The following is a 19,313-nucleotide window of genomic DNA, read 5'->3' on the forward strand; positions in this document are numbered from 1 at the left end:
CGAGTTTGGTAAGTTGCCACCACACAACAAAAATCACCTCCCTTTACTTATTGTCTTATTCTAAATAAATAAACCTATATATAGAAAAATTTCTAATAGATACAAATCAATAAAATACTATCACATCATTTTAAATTTTTTAAATTTATATTATATTAACGAATTAAAATTACATTACATGTATTAATTAATTGGTGATAATAATTAATAGAACAAATATATGCCAACGTTTAATTTGCCTTAAGGAAGAGGAATGATTTTAAGACAAAATGGGTTAAGGACCAAATTGCTTTAATGGTGAAGGACTAAAGCTAGCTAGCTACACCATCAGGCTATGTGTTTCTTACTAGGGCCATATGTCATAACACCAAAGGGCACTATGCCCTAGTAGGGTATGCATGGCCGTAGGGTTATTTCCAAACTTGGGTTCCATTTATGGTTTCAATTGCTGGTCAAATGCTTTAATTAGTTAAAACTGTGAGGTTGTGTCCACAAGACAAGAGAATACACACACACAGTGAATAATTACACACAAATACAGTGATCGATACGTCACTTCACTGTTCACACACGTTGTTCATGATTCATGAAAATATGAAATGCAATACGAAAGGCTTAAGGACCCTTACCCAAACTTGTGCTTAATTTTAGGACCACCCTACAATCGAGGACCCATGCATGTAAATTTCCACCCGCACGCACTTCCTTTCTTTTGTTAATTAATTATTGGTAGTTAACCACTTACCACTAACAAAAGAAAGTTACACACTTATTAGACTTTAATATAAATATGCAACCTCAGTCTCATTCAAAAATCACAATTCCACACGTCTATCTCAAATCTTACTCACCAAAGAAGCTTATAACTCTTTGGCCAAAAACTAAAAATGCTTATAACTTATAATTTCGATGGTAATTGATGGATCACTTATTACACCAACGACAAAAATTACACATCAATATTTGAAATTTATTTAATAACTAAACGTCATTGGCACAGCTGTCTCATATATTGTATAACAATATAATTTAGAGATAATTAAACTTAAATTCTTTAAAAAAATAGTTTTTAGATGGAGACCAGGGGTATTTTAAAATTTACAAGAAAATTATTTTAATTCATAATAAAATTATTTTAATTTATAAGAAAATCATTTTAATTCGTAATAAAGTCATTCCCCGATTTGAAGGGTATTTCCCTCTATTTGAAGGGTATTTTTCCTCCTAGGGTGTAGAGTGGGCTTTATCCGTCTAAAATTTCGGAGTTAAAACCTAACATAAAGCCGTCAAAGAAAAAAAAATAAAATGACTTAATTAAAAATCATAAATCACTATCGGTCTTAGTCTAAAAAAGACTCATAAAATGGACTAGACTCTAAGTCTCCCTATAATTTATGCTAAACTAAAAAACATATTAATCATGACCATTTAAGGAAAAATTACATGATAATCTACTCCATTTGGGTATTTCTATATAGATAATCTTTCTTTTTTTTTCCTTTAGAAATCCTCTTTATATTGTAGCACTCATTTTCTTTTTAATGGAAAGCAATCTATAATTAATTCATTTGTTGCTGAGGTATTACATTGAGTTATCAACTAGTTATTGATCTTGTAGTATCTCTCTATACAACGTTTGAGAGGTATCAAGTTTGGATTCTCTTCCCCTTACATATGAGATATTACATTATTAAAAAGACTCAAAGTTCAATTCATTTACTAGCAAAAAGATGCGAGTATATATATATTTATGATTTATCGAAAAAAAAAAGAATATTTACACGAGGCGGTCACATATTAAAAAAAATAATAATAATTTTGCTAGCATCAACCATGCCTATGTTCAATTTCGTCCAAGATTATACTTTATCATAAATAAATAAAAATATTCTAATAGTCGGTCACATTAAAAGAAATTTACAAGCATTGAGATTGCCCACACACACAAATGACTGAAAATAAATGGTTGACTGATGTGAGATTCATACTAATCAATAGTCCTTAGTCGTCGAAGCCGAATAGGACTCAAACATTATTAGAAGAAAAAAGATGAAAAAAAATAAAATAAAAGCACATAGGTCTCTTACAAACGCTGTCCACATATTTCCATATATCAGCTATGAAATAGTAGAGCATATTCCTTGAATTTGGCTTCTCTCAGTAGTCTGTTTCTCCTTGGAAGCCAGTGCCACTAATATAAGGTAAGAGGCAACGTTTTTATATTGTACAGGCTCAAAAAACTACTGGACACCCATTTGCCAACCATTCTTTCAAAAACCTTTCCTTACCCTCCAATCCCCATAAGAGCTTCTCAACCCCATAGCCCACACCCTCACCTCAAAACCCAGAACCAAAAAACCAAACCCAATTGCAAAAACATCACTCAGTACTTTTCTTCTTCTTTGAATTTGTGATGTCTGGTGCTCTTCTTTGGGTGGTGAGTCCCAAAGAGAATGCCAACTCTCTGCTCAGTCTGATGCCCAGAATTGGGAGGCCAAGCTGCAGGTCCAAACTGTGCTCCAGGCTGAGCTTTTCAAATGGGGTTTTAGCTTATTCAGGTGCAGTTGCGCACCCACCAAGGTCTTCTGAAGAGAAGGTCTATGAAGTGGTGCTGAAGCAGGCTGCTCTGGTGAGAGAACAGAGGAGCGTTGTCAAAGAGAAAGCTTTGGACTTGGATGAACGGATTGAAGGCAGTACGGAAGGCATGACCAATTGGGATTTGCTGAATGAGGCCTATGATCGGTGTGGTGAGGTCTGTGCTGAGTATGCCAAGACTTTTTACTTGGGTAAGAGGTCTTCTCAGTGCTTCCTTCTCTCTTTCTGTGGTTCTTGTTCACTCTTTGTTTTTCTACTCATTTTCTTATTTTTGTTGGGGTCCAGTCATTTTCTTGGATATACTTTTATACTTTATATATGATAAAAAGTGGAGTGAGCACTTGGTTTTGTTTTTCTTTTTTATTTGCCAAACATTAGACTGAAAAGTTGGAATGACTTTTTCTTCCGGAGACAATTTGTTTGGTTGCCATGAAAATTTTGAGAAATGAGAACAAAGTTAGGAAATTTGAGAGCAAATTTGAGAGAATTTGGATTCCCAAGGGCCATTGGAGACAAACTATTCTTTGCATTCTTTTGGAGAAGATTTCAATGGCCATTAGTCTTACCTTGTAGTTGAGATAATTGTTATGGTATTGTACTGAAGATTCAGATTCAAAGCTATCAAAATTTAAAGATATAGACAGTGCTTCTTCATATATCATATAGTTCTTAGTTTGCTAACTATTGTTGCAGGCAGTAAAATATGGAGTTTATGCAAATTTCAACTTGATGCTGATATTTAATGATTGGCAAGCCATTGCTTATATCAATTTCTTTCTGTCACTTTCAGGCACATTACTCATGACACCGGAGCGGAGAAGAGCTGTTTGGGCAATTTATGGTTCGTAGATTCATCATTCATTCAATACCTTTTGCAATTTTTGTAGTTCATAACCCTTCCCCAATACATTGGTGCACAGAAGTTGTGCTTGGAATTGCTATCTAGTCAATTTAAATATGATTTATACATGGTCTATAAGCACCTCTGCCTCTTGTGCAACTGAGGTAACAATTGGGACCCCAAAGCCCCTTTTGAAGAAACCATCCTTTGCTGCATTAACATTAATACATTTGTGCAGTCTTTAAGCTTAGAGATTAGTTGATGATTTAGAATGGTAAATGGAGAATTAATGGCTTGTTTTCTGCAGTGTGGTGCAGAAGGACAGATGAGCTAGTGGATGGACCTAATGCTTCATACATCACACCCAAGGCTCTTGACAGATGGGAGAAAAGACTGACTGATCTCTTTGAAGGTCGACCATATGATATGTATGATGCTGCTTTATCTGATACTGTCTCCAAGTACCCAGTTGATATACAGGTACTACTACTACTACTACCATATGTCCAAAATCAGAGCTATAATTTTCTTTTATCTGATAGAAGTGAATGAATGATTCACCATACAAATTTTCTCTTTGGACAGCCCTTCAAAGACATGGTAGAAGGAATGAGGTTAGACTTGAGAAAATCAAGATACCAGAACTTTGATGAACTTTACCTCTACTGCTACTATGTTGCTGGAACTGTGGGCCTAATGAGTGTTCCAGTAATGGGGATATCCCCAGACTCAAAGGCTTCAACAGAGACTGTTTACAATGCTGCATTGGCACTAGGAATAGCTAACCAGCTCACTAACATACTCAGAGATGTTGGAGAAGAGTAAGCTTCTTCTTTTATTGCAGAAACACATGAACATTTTTCAGCATTCCATGTATTTAACTTGTTGGGTTAAAACCTTCTGGCACATAATGTTTTATGTGTCATCATTTTTTGACATGCAAAATAATCTGGTCATTAATTTTATGAATTTTTTTGTGACTTTAGTGCAAGGAGAGGAAGAGTATATCTCCCACAAGATGAGCTTGCCCAAGCTGGCCTATCAGACGACGACATATTTCACGGGAAAGTGACTGACAAGTGGCAAAGTTTCATGAAGGGTCAAATAAAGCGAGCTAGGATGTTCTTTGATGAGGCTGAAAAGGGTGTTTCAGAGCTCAACTCAGCTAGTAGATGGCCAGTATGGGCTTCTTTGTTGCTGTATAGGCAGATTCTGGATGCCATTGAAGCAAACGGTTATGACAATTTCACAAAGAGGGCTTATGTAGGAAAAGCAAAGAAGTTAGTGTCATTGCCTGTGGCCTATGGCAGAGCAATTATAGGACCCTCAAAATTAACTCAGCAGTTGATATCAAGATGAATTAGATGTTTTTTTTTTTTTAATGATATTTTGAGGTCTCAATGTATAAATTTTCAACTTATACCATATTAGAGAAGAGTTAAAGTTGGGTCTCAAATTAAAAAAATGTAAATTTTAGATTAATTTTTATTTAGTTAAATCTTTTATTGAGTTACTGTTTCCAGACTCACATAGTACACCTCACCCAACCATGATTTCATGCAAGTAATGGCTCTTAATGCTTGCCCTGGATGTGAAATTGTAAATTTGATTTGGTGGTTCCTGACGTTCCCCCATCATTTGTTTGATGCTGATATCATTTTATTTTACTGCATTTTTTTTAACTTTCCATACTGCAATAGGTAACAACTAACCATTGGTTTGGGGTTTGAAAGTGATTTTAATCCTAACTTTTGCTTGAATTAGCTCCTTCAGTGTTGCTACTGATAGTGAGACAAATATGACCTCTAGTGAGCAGTTTTGTTCTACTTGAAACTCTGCATTATATAGTATGAGCTATTCTCTAAAGTGAGAACAATATGTGGAAGGCTTAGACTATTCCGACTACCTTAAATTGTTGAGTTGATCATCCTATTTTTAAATTTCAATTTTACCCTTAAAATAAAATATTCTAATTTTATTCGTCCGATCATTCGACACTTGTCTGTTAAAATGTTTGTGGTTATTCGGCACCTAACTACCGAACATTGGCGGAGTTTTCGGTAAGTAACCACCAAATGAAAATGAAAAAGGCATTTGGTAGTATTCCGTCGAACATTATTAATATATTCGGCCATAAACTGCCGAACTCCTTAATATATTTTGGTGGCATGCTGTCGAATGAGTCTGAGTGATTTTATAATTTTTTGCAAGAAAGGGTAAAATAGAAAAAATTTGTCAAAAATATATATAAGGATGGTCAACTCAGCAATGGAGGGTGGTCAGAATAGTCTTCCGCCTATTCGAAATGTGATGAGCGTTTGAATGGGTTTGAGAAGCAATAGGGCCTAGCAGTCCAATAGGCCCAAGGGCATTAATTTTTCTGGGTAAAATTGTATTGGACTTTCACATGTATCAATCTAAAAACAGTTTTCATTGTAAATGTGGTGAATTGATGTCTTCTTTTGTAAAGTGAGGCCCCACCGACCCAATAGGCCCAAAGGCATTAGTTACTGTTACAAAGAGAAAGCTGTTGGTGTTTTGTCTTCAAGTCCAATAGTTGTGAAAAGAAACTGGGTGTGCATGTTTATGAATTCCTTGGGATCCTGTTTTCTACATTTCTATGCACAAAAGTCAAGCAATATTAATATGAACTTTGCGTTGCAGTCGATAATGTGAGGATTATATGGAGGAAAGTGGACCAGAACGTTGCATGTAGTGTGAACTAGAGATAGACAGGAGGAAGAGCTTTTGAAGATTCCAATATTGACTGAAAAAAGAAGCAGAGCAACAGCTATAAAAAGTTAGTAGATCAATCATATAAAACCCAATAGTGATGTCTGCATCATTTTCCATTTAGCAGATCGAATAATGAAGATTATCTTTGTCACTTTCAAGAGGAATTTATGATTCAAACCCCTTAATCAATGTATTGATGATTATTTCATCATTATTCTATTTCTTTATCATTTCCGCTTTAGAATTCAAATACCAAAAACATGCATCCATGCGCAATTCTATTTTTAAAAAACATACAGAATAAACTTGCATAGTAACAATAAGAACACCTTTGCATGTGTTTACACATTTTTGTCATCTTAAGGTGCATAGTAATGGAAACCACCTACCCTTTATAATCAAGGGTCAAAATAATCATGCATAATTTATGGGATTACTGGCGAATCTTGACCTCAAAAAAACTGAAGTAGCTAGGTAACTTGTTGAATTTTTCTATATATATTGCGAAGACAAATTTCTAATTAAATTTGTCATTTGTATACATGCATGGGACCACATGAGATGAAATGGATGGCCCATAATTTACCATGCATGTGGCTGCAGTGGAATGTCTATATCTCCAACTACCATGCAACTTTCAACAAATTCTCGCTAGGGTTTGCTTTGGTAAACAACAAATTCTAGGGTTTAATATTATTCATTCTTTTTTCTTGCACATTGAATTCTTGTGTATAGCTAGAGAGTGTAGTGTGGAACACGGCAGCACAAAGAAGCATAGATGGGTACAAAAGTAGGCACCGCCTTTTATTGACATGATATAATTGATTGGAGAAATGTATGGCCTTTGGTTGGATCTTTTAAATTCACACCCTTGACTTATTTGGCTTTGCATGCTTTGCCATCTTCTGGCTCGTTATCCGAAAACCATAAACTTTATACAAGAAGATAAGCATGTCCTAGGTTTTATTGGCACATGGGGTTCAAGTATATATAATATATACTGTATACTATATATATATATAGGCATTTCAAAATACACATCTATAAGAGTTTTTTAAATAACATGATTAATTGTCAATCGGGCTGGCGCATGTAAAATTTAGGCTCAATTACAAATACACGGGGGTATTTTAGATTGGTCTATGAACAAAAAAATATTTCAGATTAGTACACTAACTAATAGAAATTTACAAAATAGCACATATGTTATAAATTTTGTTAATAAAAACGTTAAATGTCAGTGTAAACAGTGTTAATGTAGATTTTTTGAATGAGTCGGTGTAAACAGTGTTAATGTAGATTTTTTGAATGATGTGAACACCAAATTTAAACCACATGGATTAATAATGTCATATTTAATTTAATTTTTAGAGGGTTTAAAAGTTTTGTTAGTTTTTTATAAATTTTTTAATCAATCTGACATTATTAATCCAGGTGGAGAAAATTTAGTGTTCACATCATGCATTCGAAAAATTCACGTCATCGTTATCCAAAGTGACATCTAACCTTTTTTTTTACAAAATTCATAATAAATTTGCTATTTTGTAGCTTTTTATTAGTTAGTAAATCAATCTGAAATATTTTTTTATTCATTGACTAATCTGAAATACCATATATAGTTGGTGAGTGCGTTTTGTAATTAAGTCTATTATAAAATCTATACATCGCGCACACGATAAATGACTCACGAACACCTATGCAAACTATAAATAAGTATCGTACGCATTTGTCATGCACATAGAGAATTGCTTCAATTTCTTAATTAACTAATTTTTCCAAATAATTTTGATGATATAATATTATATGAAATTTTAAGTTTTATATCCTTCGTATATGTACCTACCTAAATAATTGCAGTAGTACCATTACATCACTGTTCTTGACTTTCCGGCCGGCCGCTTCAATCAGTTCCCTTCAGCAATATTCTCACAAGGCATTTAACTTCGATCCATCTTTGACTTGTTCTATAAACAATTCCCTTATCACATAAAATGTTAGCCCCTGCGCGCTATGCACATGCATCAATTCTTAACTAGTTTAAATATCATATTCAAAATCAAGACAGACTATAAAAGAAAAACCTCATAAATTATATATATACATCTGCATTAATAAATTAATCTATAGAATGAGTCACTGCTTGAGGTTGATCGATATATGAATACTCTTAATTATATATAAGATCATAAATGCACCTTAAACATTCGTTTTTCACAAGCTCAAATTATGAAATAACAAAAGATTGATGATTAAATTTGGTTAGAAGGAAAAGGTCTAAGCCAAATATTGCCCAACATATTTATTTTTAGAAGTAAACATTGTTTTACTTATGAGAAATATTCTCTTGTCAGATAATATATTATGTTGTATCTCAAAGTATACGGCTAGATTTTTTTATCACTAATGTACGTATGCAATTTTAATTATAATATTATCGAGGACTAAAACATTTTATTTACAAATAAAATTAAAATAATAAGACCAAAGGAAAGCAGACTAATGATAAACAAAAAGTAGGTTTTAATTAACAGGCCCGTAGACAAAATATATTCTCAAAAGTCTATGGTCGTAGACTCCGAATTATTGTATGTACCTAGCTTGCTGCTGCATTCATATTAATTCAAGGTAGCTAGCTATATATGTATATATATATATATATATAGAAGCCTAGACCACCGATATATATTCATCTTGTGAAGATCGATTGATTTGTATCAATTATATTCCGGCATATATATATATATAAATATATATCACGAACAAAGATGATGAAAGGTTGTAATTCTCATCATCATCATCATCGCCATGAGAAAATTGGAGCGAGGCAGTACAAGAAATCTGAACTTCCACGCCTGCGGTGGACACCTCAACTTCACGAGCTCTTTGTTGAAGCTGTTGAAAGTCTTGGTGGGAAATACAGTAAGTCTTTGTTTGCTTTTAGCTACGAAACTTTACAATATATATATATACTGATCCCAGCTCTTTAATTAGTTCGTAATTGCTAAAGAAACTACTTTAAAATATATTTAAACCCACTGAAATTGTAGATAAATTAAGCTCCTTTACTTATCCAAATCTGCACTGCTAACCAGATATTATATATTGATTATTTGTTGCAGAAGCCACACCCAAGCGCATTATGCAGACGATGAGTGTCAAGGGACTTCAAATTTCTCACGTCAAAAGCCATCTGCAGGTATATATATATGTAATTATATATGTATATGTATATAAATATAAATATATATATATGGATCCTTTTCATATTACTATATATATGAAAACAAATATTTCTAATCATCATCTTAGTTATAATTAAACAGATCTAAATTAAAAACAACAGAAATGGGCAGGGGTTTACTATATATAAGCTTCAATACAGATAATCAAACTTGACCTAATTGATTTAATTAGTGAATTAGTGTCAGTACGGGGTTTTGTTGTTAATCTTTAGCTGCCTGCATTAGAGGCATACATTTATTTAATTTTAATGAAGAGGATATACATATATAATCTAGTTGCTATAATTTTAATTAATTCATATATTGAATTAAAATTGATAGTGATCAACACGCCGCACTGCATGTGAGACTGATCGAGAATATATATGATCATATGGGTACTTAAACACAAGCTTATCTAGCTCCTAACCTAACCTAGCTAGTGACTTCGATATCTCTTTAACCTTGCAACTAGCTAGCTATAGTTAATAAACTTTTAAGCATACTATATATATATAATGCCACGTTTTCAAGGCTAGATCAAACGGCTTACACTGCTTTTCAGTTTTTCTGTTCCTTTCAGTACTATACCTTAATTTGAACATCACCCTTTCACTCTAGGATATATAGGTTAAGTAGATATATTAATTAGTGGCCAAAAAAAGTAGATATATTAATTAAGAGAGAGTTCATGTCCTAAATATGTAGAAAGCTAGCTAGCTTACTGTTGGTCATGGGCATATATAACCAAATTAATTTATAAAAAAAGAAAAAGAAGAAGAAGAGGTAAGACTCGATCCTTTTTTTTTTTTTTTTGGTACAAGAGGGGCCGAAGCCAAAAAAAAAACCTAAACAACTAGAGCTCTAGGACAAGGAGTACCAAGAGCATCAGCAGAAAGTAAAGAGCAGACCTCAGGAGGAGGGGAATCAAACCAATGAACACCCAAAGCCCTCCCTACACTTAAGGAGGCTAAACGATCAGCACAAAAATTTTGCTCACGATACACATGCCTCACCAAGCAATTAGCAAACCCACCAAAAAGCAGCCTGCAACTATTAGCAAGACTAAACAGAGGATGAGCAACATCAACCTCCTTAGATACAAGGGAGACAACCAAGGAGGAATCACTTTCCACTTCAAGCATAACAACACCTTGATCACGAGCAAGGGAAAGACCCCAAAACAACCCCCACAATTCAGCCTCATGGACAGAACCAACACCAAGTTTAGCAATAAAGCCTTTAATCCACTCCCCAACATGATTCCGCAATAAACCACCAGCACCAATGATCTCAGAAGAAGGATTTCTGCAACCATCAATATTAAGCTTCACACAACCCTCAACAGGAGGCCACCAATGAAGGTCAATCACCTGCCTAATTATAGATTTAGAGAAACTAATCTTATTTGCACTATACCAATCCCAAGCATATTGAAAGATAATGCAATGGGCCGGGATTAATAGGCAAAGTAAAGTGAGGATCAAAAACAAAGCAGCACCTCCACTTCCATATATACCATAAGGTCGCAGCAAACAACAAAAACCAAGGGATTCCCTTCCTAGTAGGGATATTAGCTTTCATATTAAAACCAAGCCAATCTTCAAAGCTATACAATCTACCCAAGGAAACACCAGCAAAAACACCAATAGAATGCCAAAGAGACACAGAAAAATGGCAGACTCTGAAAAATGATTCAAAGACTCACATTGCCCAGGGCATCTAGGACAATCAAAGATATTAGTAAAATGCCTTCTAAACCTTTGAGCATTAGTCATAATCCTGCCATGACAGAGGGTCTAAAGAAAGGTCTTGAACTTTGGAGGCACATGCAAATTCCAAATAAAAGACCATCTCCAATTACCAATATCAGGCAATATAAGACTCGATCCTTTGACATCAAGCAATTCATATATATATATATATATATATATGTTCCAGACACCTAGTTATTTCGAATACAGTATTCTATCTAGTAATTTATGGTTTTTCTTAATTTTTGTGACATTTTGATGTATATAAACTAAGTCTTCAATGATGTCGCTTGAGTATATGAATAATTAATTAAAATAGATTGTGGATATTGAATATTGATTGTTAGATGTACAGGAGCGTGAAGGATAACTGCGTCAATGTTTTTCTGCCAATGAATCATCCAAAAGATGATAGCAGAGCTGTCTTCTCCGGTTTCTCAACTCACTCTCAAAGGTATAATCTACATGCGCATTCTCAACTCCACTAGTAGTTAGACATATTATTTGCAATCACAACTTAAGTTTCAGTTTTTGCTCTATCGATATATCGATTCTTAACTAGCTACTTTTCTCTATGATCGAGCTGCATGGAAGAGCCGTGTTATATTTATATCTTTTTTCAAGCTTAATAATATATGCATGCAAAATGTTTTTGTTTTCTTTTTCTTTTAAAATTCTGTCACCTGATCTACAGGCCCTTGGGATATTCTATAAGACATGAGGTGAAGGACTTGGAACATGTAATGTATTCTGAATCTGGTGACGAAATAAATATGCATAGTATGCTAATAAAAGATCAGGAAGCTAGAGGCAAACAACAGCCTATTCATCAGGTACTAATTTAATCACATATATATCTAATCTCATATACATTTGCACCAAATCAGGTTTTGATGAGCAAGGCTAGCTTACTTACCCCATTGTATAGAATGAGTGTCTAGCTAGAATGGGTGTCTCACATTCATTTATTATATGTTAGTCACAATAATGCAAGATGTGAGACACCTGTTCTATACAACGAGGGTAGGTAAGTTTCTTTCAAGAAGCTGATTTTGTCGCCATTTGCATCTATTACGTTATGTCATAATTAAACTTTATTTTTCCCTTTTTGGGTTATATTACTTCCCGATCAATTAATTAATTATTTCCCACAAAACCTTCACAGGATACGCATACATCAGTACTTAGTAGTAGATTGTCTATGGAAGAAGAAACTTGTCAACTAAATGAAATTTGTGAGCTCTCTTTATCGTTTACTCCGATGATGATGATGACAGAGTACCAAAAAGAGAGGGAGCTGTGGCCTTCATCTGATGAACACAATATTTCTCACTCTAGCTCATCTGGTAACTTCAGTAACAGTCCAGATTTCCAGGAGGTTGGAAGCAATCACATAAACTTGGACTTAACCATTTGAACATGTTTCTTCCACTATAGTTAGAAATACCTAGAAATCCTTGTTCTTGTAGATCCTCTCATGAGGGTGTTAATAAGAGTTGGCTCCCTGTACAAAATTAATTAATATACTATGAACATTTATAGATGTTCAATTTTGGATGATGATGCTCACTCAGTTTGGTCAGTTCAGCCCTGCTATTGGCTTTTGATTTACAGGGATGTACTGACTGATCATTAACAGGAAGAAACATTGTCTGTACAATATGTACCAGGAGCAACTGTGTCCTATTTATGAAACTATACATATTTTCCAAACTGAAAGAGGAACTATATACATATACCACTTCTTTTACCAGCACACAATATAAGGGCTCCACTGTTCATGACTGGCAAGGTGGTGGGAAGAACACAAGGGCTTGTCGCTTCCAGGCTCACGAGTGCTGAGAATAAAAACCTAATTTCAGTTCCATCCCAAACACAGAACTAAGAACAGCAAAGAAATTGATTTGAGTCAGGAACGAGAAACCAGTTGATATCACTATGCTCAACTGTGTCCTGAAATTGCAAGAATTGAAAGGATTCCTGAAAGTCTACTATACTTTTAAGATTCACAATGAATCAGAAACCGTGTTGCTCAATATATTCACCTAACCTCTGTATACCATTTACATGTTAAGGAGAAGGCAAGGCTACAGAGGAATGAGAGAGTGCATACATCCAGGTATATGACAGAGAAAGACACATCTTCAATCACTTCTTAAGCCAATGTCACCCATCAACAAATCTTTCACTGCCTCTTTGCTAATGTCTTCTTTAATCCCTTAAAAATCTTCCCAAACCACATCAAATTCATGACAGCAAGCATAGGTGGCACCCCAAAAGCTAAAATTTGTCCAATGCTGTGCATTTGCTTCACCTGTTGTGCAAGAGCATGTAGGCTTGTAATATACGTCTGTTGTGTGCAACACAAGCTAATAAAATAATCAATTTGAAAATTAAACTTCTAAGATATAGATATTATTATAGGTCAGCAGACCAGCTCTGCACCACTTCGGAATTTTATCAAATGAAGTTCTTGCAGGTGTGGAAAATACCTGTTCATAGTGCAAGTAGAGATGGTAGAACAGATATATGAAAAGGAGTATTCTGGCAACCTGCATAGGAGTCATAAATAAGCATGTCTAAGATTAAAAGTAGAAGAAAAGTCCAATCCAGAAAAAATTGTCAAAAGACCCTTCCCTTAGTAAAACTAATGCAGAAAAAATTATTGAAAAAGTAAATAAAAATTGGAGGATTTTATGAATAGATTTAACTCACCAGCCAAGCAATGAATATTACAACCCCATTTATCAGATATGTTTTAGATCTCTTCAATCCAGTTGTGTCAAGATACCTTCACAAGCCAACTAAGCATCAACAATGAGAAACAAAATCATCGCTTTTAGAAATGGCATTTTAGTAAGAGATGAATACCATCTCAAATTGATACCAGGGGTGGTTGTCTCAGAGATAAGAACCATGTAGGTATAAAGCTGTCCCTCCCCAGTCAACATAGCATATGCTACTGATGCTATAGAAAGAAGATGATGAACCACCTGAAAAATTAATATTATCACCATAAATTGGAACAGTATCAAGGTCATTACTCCATATACTAGAACTTCCACCACCTAGGTTGTGCTTGTGCAGCACAGATAAAAAATTCAGCCCAGTATAAACAATTAAAACAGAATGCACTTACGTACTCCATTCCACCTAGAGCAGGGTAAAACCAAAAGATCATCCCAAGGTCGGTTAGAAAGTAACCAACTGAAACCTGTCAAAATTACCCCAACAAAAAGTTAATGCAAAAAGTAGCATATCATCTGTTAGCATTATGCATTACTCCTATTGGCTTCTCTGATGTCTATATTTCTAATTCTACACATAAGATTGGCTTAAAATTATCAGTATAACTTCAAAATGAGAAGATTCATTTAGTTGAATATTACTTGCTTGTGATTTTCAAGAAGATGCCCTATTGAAAACTAACAGCATATCCAAGCTTAATCATGACACATTGAAAACTAATAGCATATTCAAGCTTAAATATGACACATTGGAAACTAATAGAATATTAAAGCTGAATCATTACATATTGAAAACTAATAGCATATTGAAGCTTAACCATGACAAATTGAAAAAGAACAGCATATTCACGCTTAACATGACATATTGAAAACTTAAGAGCATATTCAAGCTTAAACAAGACATTGAAAACTAGTAGCATATACAAGCTTAAACATAACAATGCCCAAAAATCAATAACGCCCAAAAACAGAGCAGATACAAGCATTCCAAAAGAGTCGGAAACACAGAAAATGGAAAGCATCATTACCCCCAATACAAATGTAGACAGTGGGGAACTCTGCAACGTGACAAATGTGTACTTCAATTGGTGGTCTGAAAAAAGATCCGACCAAAACACCAAGTACAATGACATAGCCGTGATAAAGATAGCATGAACAGTTGACATGGCCCTGTACAAACAATTTTCGGAACACAAAACAAATGGGCATGATTGAAATGGAAAAGAATGAACAAGTAATAAAAAAAAGGTTGAAATCAATCACCTATTGTTCCACTCAATACGTTGCACTTTTGATAGGCTTGAATAGTTTTTAAAGTAAGAAGCACTAAGGAAGTGGATAACATCATAGACCTGAGAAAAACAAAAACAAAAACAATATTTCCACATTGTGTGCTTCCATTGTAATACTAATTGAGTGACTGGTGAGAGAGGCATACCATTTTGCAAGCGAAAATGCCTGCAGCCATGGACGTGAATGGGACAAACGGGTGTGAGAGTAGGTATTGCTTGAGCAACATCTCGAAGGATTGGATTGCCATTCAGCATATACTGTGAACCCAATAGCTCGAATGCTCTGAGAATGGATATGGCGAAGAAATTATGAACATCAATCAGCACAACAACAACAACAACAATAACAACAACATCACCTTTTACTATAAAGTTATTGAAAAGGGAATAGGATTAAAGGGTTTGTACCTGAGAAAGAGAAAGGGAAAGGGAAAGGGAAAAGGGGGGTTGATTGGGTGGGAAGTTTTGCAGAAGAGAGAGAGAGAGGGTTGGGTTTGGTTTGGTTTTGGGCAGCGCTAGAAAGAAGGTGACAGAAACGCGAAAAACCAGTGGGAGGAAGACGACCCAAACAGGCTTCGGGCCCAAGTAACCGGAGGACAATCGTTACGCAAAGCAATTCTATTCCACTCTTAACATGTGAATCTTCCAGACCATTCCCCAAGGAAAAGAACAAAAATTATTCTACTTTTTTGTTTTTATTTTTGTTTTCTTGGACAGTTATGAAATATTATGGGCCCGTCATTGTAAATGGGCTAGGGTATGATTGATTGTATGGGCTTAAAATGGGCCCATTTGTGCTAAAAACCGTCTACCATACTTTGATATGAGATCCATTGTTGGATGTAGCAATCAGCAATGCAGCTGTGAACGACTAACATACAGATCATTCTAGCGTATGTGTACGAAAAAGTGATGAATTTTTAAAACTTTTTGAGTGCGTAAATTGTTTGGATGGCGCCAATGGATTATTTGATGATATGCAGATTGACTTTTTCCACTCTTCTGTGATTAAGATGAGATAATAAACATAAAATAAACAGATAATTAGGTAAGAAAAATAAAAGAGACACCAAATTTAATATAGTTCGGCAATTTGCCTACGTCTATAAAAAAGCAGTAGTAATTTTTTCCACTATCTAAAATAATAGGATTATAATAAACAATCTCACCACACTGGCTAAACACTCTCTCTTGGAGTCTCTCTAGAAAATCTATCTTCTCACTCAATTGAAACTTTTATCTCAATTATCACAAGTGAGGCTCTCCCTAATTCTCAAACTCTCTCTAAAAATTTGGATGCCTTTCAAATGCCTTATATAGCTTGCTTTCAATTGCAAAGTTTGATACCTTTATATAGGCAATTGACATGATGGCACATAGGTAAATATATTGATAGTTGGAATGCTAAGTAACTTTTCCATATCTTACAATCAATATTTGCATGCCAATTTAATGCTTTGTTTCTTCTTTTTTCAACTATTGCTGCACCAACTTAGCTATACCTATAGCTAGCTATCCTTTGCATTGAATAAGCCCTTAAAGCAATAGTAAAATTGATTTCCTCATGTGGTAAATTGCACCAACATGGTTCACCTTACCTGTGCATGTGTATGATTACTAACATGCATTTCTCCTCCACTAAGGATGGATACCAATGGGGCCCATCAATCTCTCATTCCCGACTTAAGTGGAGGGTTCTGTCATTCCTACTGCATTTTTGCAAAAGTCATGATTGTCCTTTGGTAATGACTTTGTCATCATGTTTGAGTTGTTGTCATTAGTGTGAATTTTCTCAAGCTGTAGTTGCTTGGATTCCAATGCATCACGTATCCAGTGATATCGCACATCTATGTACATCGACCTCGAGTGAAAACTCGGATTCTTGCTCAAGTGGTTTGCACTCTGACTGTTATAATACAGAATGTACTTATTTTACTATTAGCCCAATTCCTTTAGGAATCTTTTTATCCATAATATTTCTTTGCATGTTTTAGTATCAGCTATGAACTCTGCCTCTATAGTAGACAAAACTGCACATTTTTGTAGCTTTGATTGCCATAAGATAGCTCCTCCTGAAAATGTAATGTAATCAGGTATCCTGAAGTTGACTTTCTTGAGTCAGGATCTTCGGCCATGTCTGCATCTGTGTAACCAATCAATTCAGGCTTGCAATTTCCAAAACACAAACTCATTTTGGAAGTTCCTCTGAGATATTTGAGAATCCACTTCACATCATTCCACTGTTCTTTGCCTGGATTAGACAAGAATTTGCAGACAACACCAATTGCGTGTGTTATGTCTGGCCTCGTGCACACCATCGCGTACATCATACTACCGACGACTGAGGCATATGGCACCATAGCCATTTCTTCTCTTTCTTTTTCACTTGCAGGACTCTGCTTTAAGCTAAGCTTGAAGTGACTAGCAACTGACTTTGCTTTGTCTATGTTGAACCGCTTCAATACCTTCTCAATATACCTTTCTTGTGATAACCACAACTTTCCCTTCTTTTGGTAACGGGAGATACTCATATCGAGGATCTGTTTTGCGGGTCTTAGGTCCTTTATAAAAAAGAACTTACTGAGCTCGTTCTTGAGCTTTCTGATCTTGTCACTGTCTTGACCTACGATCAACATATCATCAACATAGAGAATAAGTATGATGTACTCACCATTAAAGTACCTTTTCACAAAGACATAATGGTTTGTAGTTGTCCTTCGATATTCATGCTTAATCATGAAGGAGTCGAACTTCTTGTACCATTGTCGCGGTGCCTGCTTTAGTCTGTACAAACTTTTCTTTAGTCTACAGACTAGATTTTCTTTTCCTTTAACTTTGAATCCTTCTAGCTGCTCCATGTAGATCTATTCCTTTAGATCACCATCAAGAAATGCGGTCTTCACGTCAAGCTGTTCAACTTTTAGGTTTAAGCTTGCAGAGAACCCAAGTACAACCTAGATGGATGACATCTTCACCACGGGTGAGAAAATTTCCCCAAAGTCAATTCCCTTTCTCTAACACGACTAGCCTTGCCTTGAACCGAGGTCGTGAGCTATTCTCTTCAGTCTTCAATATGTACACCCATTTGTTCTTGAGTGCTCTTCTACCTTTTGGTAGTTTCACCAAATCATAGGTCTACTTCTCATGCAAGGATTTCATTTCCTCTTGCATGGCTTTCCACCACTCCCCCTTCTTGTGCTCGTGTATCAGAGCTTTTTCGTAGAACTCTAATCGTCCCCCGTCTGTGAGCAACACATACTCATGTAGAGGGTATTTGTTGGAGGGTCTCCGTTCTTTGGTTGATCTTCTAAATTGAGACTCAACTGGTTGTTCTCAAGGGTCTTACACTGGCTCATCAAGTGTAGGGTCATTGACTGCATCATCGACATCTTCAATTGCATCTCCCCCGACATCATGCTCTGTGCGTGGAAGAACTGGATCCATATTTTTCGGTTCTTCTCTTGGATGATCAGGCTTCCTAGTTTTCTGAATATCTTCGAGGTTCTGGTCTTCAAAAAAGACAACATCTCGACTTCTTACAATATTCTTATTGATAGGATCTCATAGCATGTACCTGAACTCTTCATTTCCATATCCCAACAATATGGATTCTTTCGACTTGGTGTCGAGCTTAGACCAAATACTTTGGATGCCTTTTGAATTGCTTCTCTGGCTTTCTTGGCTTGCTTCAATTGTAAGGTTCTGACGTCTTTATATAGGCAATTGACATGATGGAACATTGGTAAATATATTGATAGTTGGAATGTTAAGTCTAACTTCTCCATATTTTATGATCAATGTTTGCGTGCCAATTTAATTCTTTGTTTATTCTCTTTTTAACTATTGCTGCACCAACTTAGCTATACCTATAGCTAGCTCTTCTTTGCATTGAATAAGCCCCTAAAGCAATAGTAAAATTGCTTTCCTCATGTGGTAAATTGCACACTGACATGGTTCTCTTCATCTATATATGCATGTGTATGATTACTAACATGCATTTCTCATCCACTAAGGAGGGATACCAATGGGGCCCATCATAAATAACTCCTAACACTACCTTTGTTAAGGATATAGTTATCCACATTCTCACAATAGCTAGGTAAAGGGCTAAGCAATAAAGATGAGGT

The 19,313-nt window shown here is 35.2% G+C and overlaps 3 protein-coding genes across 4 annotated transcripts; 2 read left to right on the forward strand and 1 right to left on the reverse strand.

The window, feature by feature from the left end:
• Positions 1 to 2,182: 2,182 nt before the first annotated feature.
• LOC147287815 (phytoene synthase 2, chloroplastic-like) lies at positions 2,183 to 4,949 on the forward strand. Its single transcript, XM_086239451.1, has 5 exons — positions 2,183 to 2,786; positions 3,386 to 3,436; positions 3,744 to 3,916; positions 4,022 to 4,257; positions 4,423 to 4,949. The coding sequence occupies exons 1-5, from the start codon at positions 2,414 to 2,416 to the stop codon at positions 4,793 to 4,795; spliced, it is 1,206 nt and encodes a 401-aa protein (XP_086095577.1). The 5' UTR covers positions 2,183 to 2,413; the 3' UTR covers positions 4,796 to 4,949.
• Positions 4,950 to 8,868: 3,919 nt separating this feature from the next.
• On the forward strand, positions 8,869 to 12,601 carry LOC147287816 (uncharacterized). The gene is made up of 5 exons (XM_086240271.1): positions 8,869 to 9,091; positions 9,292 to 9,368; positions 11,495 to 11,601; positions 11,842 to 11,980; positions 12,313 to 12,601. Exons 1-5 carry the CDS (start codon positions 8,938 to 8,940, stop codon positions 12,562 to 12,564), a joined length of 729 nt encoding a protein of 242 aa, XP_086096397.1. The 5' UTR covers positions 8,869 to 8,937; the 3' UTR covers positions 12,565 to 12,601.
• Positions 12,602 to 12,725: 124 nt separating this feature from the next.
• Positions 12,726 to 15,785, reverse strand: LOC147287817 (uncharacterized). 2 transcript variants are annotated; one of them, XM_086240269.1, is made up of 9 exons: positions 15,595 to 15,785; positions 15,333 to 15,469; positions 15,158 to 15,246; positions 14,923 to 15,064; positions 14,287 to 14,361; positions 14,019 to 14,140; positions 13,863 to 13,938; positions 13,640 to 13,699; positions 12,727 to 13,461 (listed from the first exon to the last, which is right to left on the reverse strand). In XM_086240269.1, the coding sequence occupies exons 2-9, from the start codon at positions 15,432 to 15,434 to the stop codon at positions 13,333 to 13,335; spliced, it is 795 nt and encodes a 264-aa protein (XP_086096395.1). In that variant the 5' UTR covers positions 15,435 to 15,469; positions 15,595 to 15,785; the 3' UTR covers positions 12,727 to 13,332. The 2 variants fall into 2 exon arrangements, with proteins under 2 accessions (XP_086096396.1, XP_086096395.1); XM_086240270.1 differs by lacking the exon at positions 15,595 to 15,785 and having other exon boundaries at positions 12,726 to 13,461; positions 15,333 to 15,552.
• Between the last annotated feature and the right edge of the window lie 3,528 nt (positions 15,786 to 19,313).

Source organism: Dryas octopetala, chromosome 4 (assembly GCF_963921425.1).
Source record: "Dryas octopetala chromosome 4, drDryOcto1.1, whole genome shotgun sequence".
NCBI classification, from domain to species: domain Eukaryota; kingdom Viridiplantae; phylum Streptophyta; class Magnoliopsida; order Rosales; family Rosaceae; genus Dryas; species Dryas octopetala.

What these genes read in the sequence shown, in the direction of transcription:
- LOC147287815 (XM_086239451.1), top strand. Translation starts at nt 2,414, where the DNA reads ATGTCTGGTGCTCTTCTTTGGGTGGTGAGTCCCAAAGAGAATGCCAAC. An exon ending in TGCCAAGACTTTTTACTTGG is followed by an intron (nt 2,787 to 3,385) that starts GTAAGAGGTCTT and finishes TGTCACTTTCAG; the next exon opens with GCACATTACTCATGACACCG. An exon ending in CTCAGAGATGTTGGAGAAGA is followed by an intron (nt 4,258 to 4,422) that starts GTAAGCTTCTTC and finishes TTGTGACTTTAG; the next exon opens with TGCAAGGAGAGGAAGAGTAT.
- LOC147287816 (XM_086240271.1), top strand. Translation starts at nt 8,938, where the DNA reads ATGATGAAAGGTTGTAATTCTCATCATCATCATCATCGCCATGAGAAA. An exon ending in AAGTCTTGGTGGGAAATACA is followed by an intron (nt 9,092 to 9,291) that starts GTAAGTCTTTGT and finishes TATTTGTTGCAG; the next exon opens with AAGCCACACCCAAGCGCATT. An exon ending in AACAACAGCCTATTCATCAG is followed by an intron (nt 11,981 to 12,312) that starts GTACTAATTTAA and finishes AAACCTTCACAG; the next exon opens with GATACGCATACATCAGTACT.
- LOC147287817 (XM_086240270.1), bottom strand. Translation starts at nt 15,434, where the DNA reads ATGGCAATCCAATCCTTCGAGATGTTGCTCAAGCAATACCTACTCTCA. An exon ending in CGTATTGAGTGGAACAATAG is followed by an intron (nt 15,065 to 15,157) that starts GTGATTGATTTC and finishes TTGTTTGTACAG; the next exon opens with GGCCATGTCAACTGTTCATG. An exon ending in CTCTAGGTGGAATGGAGTAC is followed by an intron (nt 14,141 to 14,286) that starts GTAAGTGCATTC and finishes TTAATTTTTCAG; the next exon opens with GTGGTTCATCATCTTCTTTC.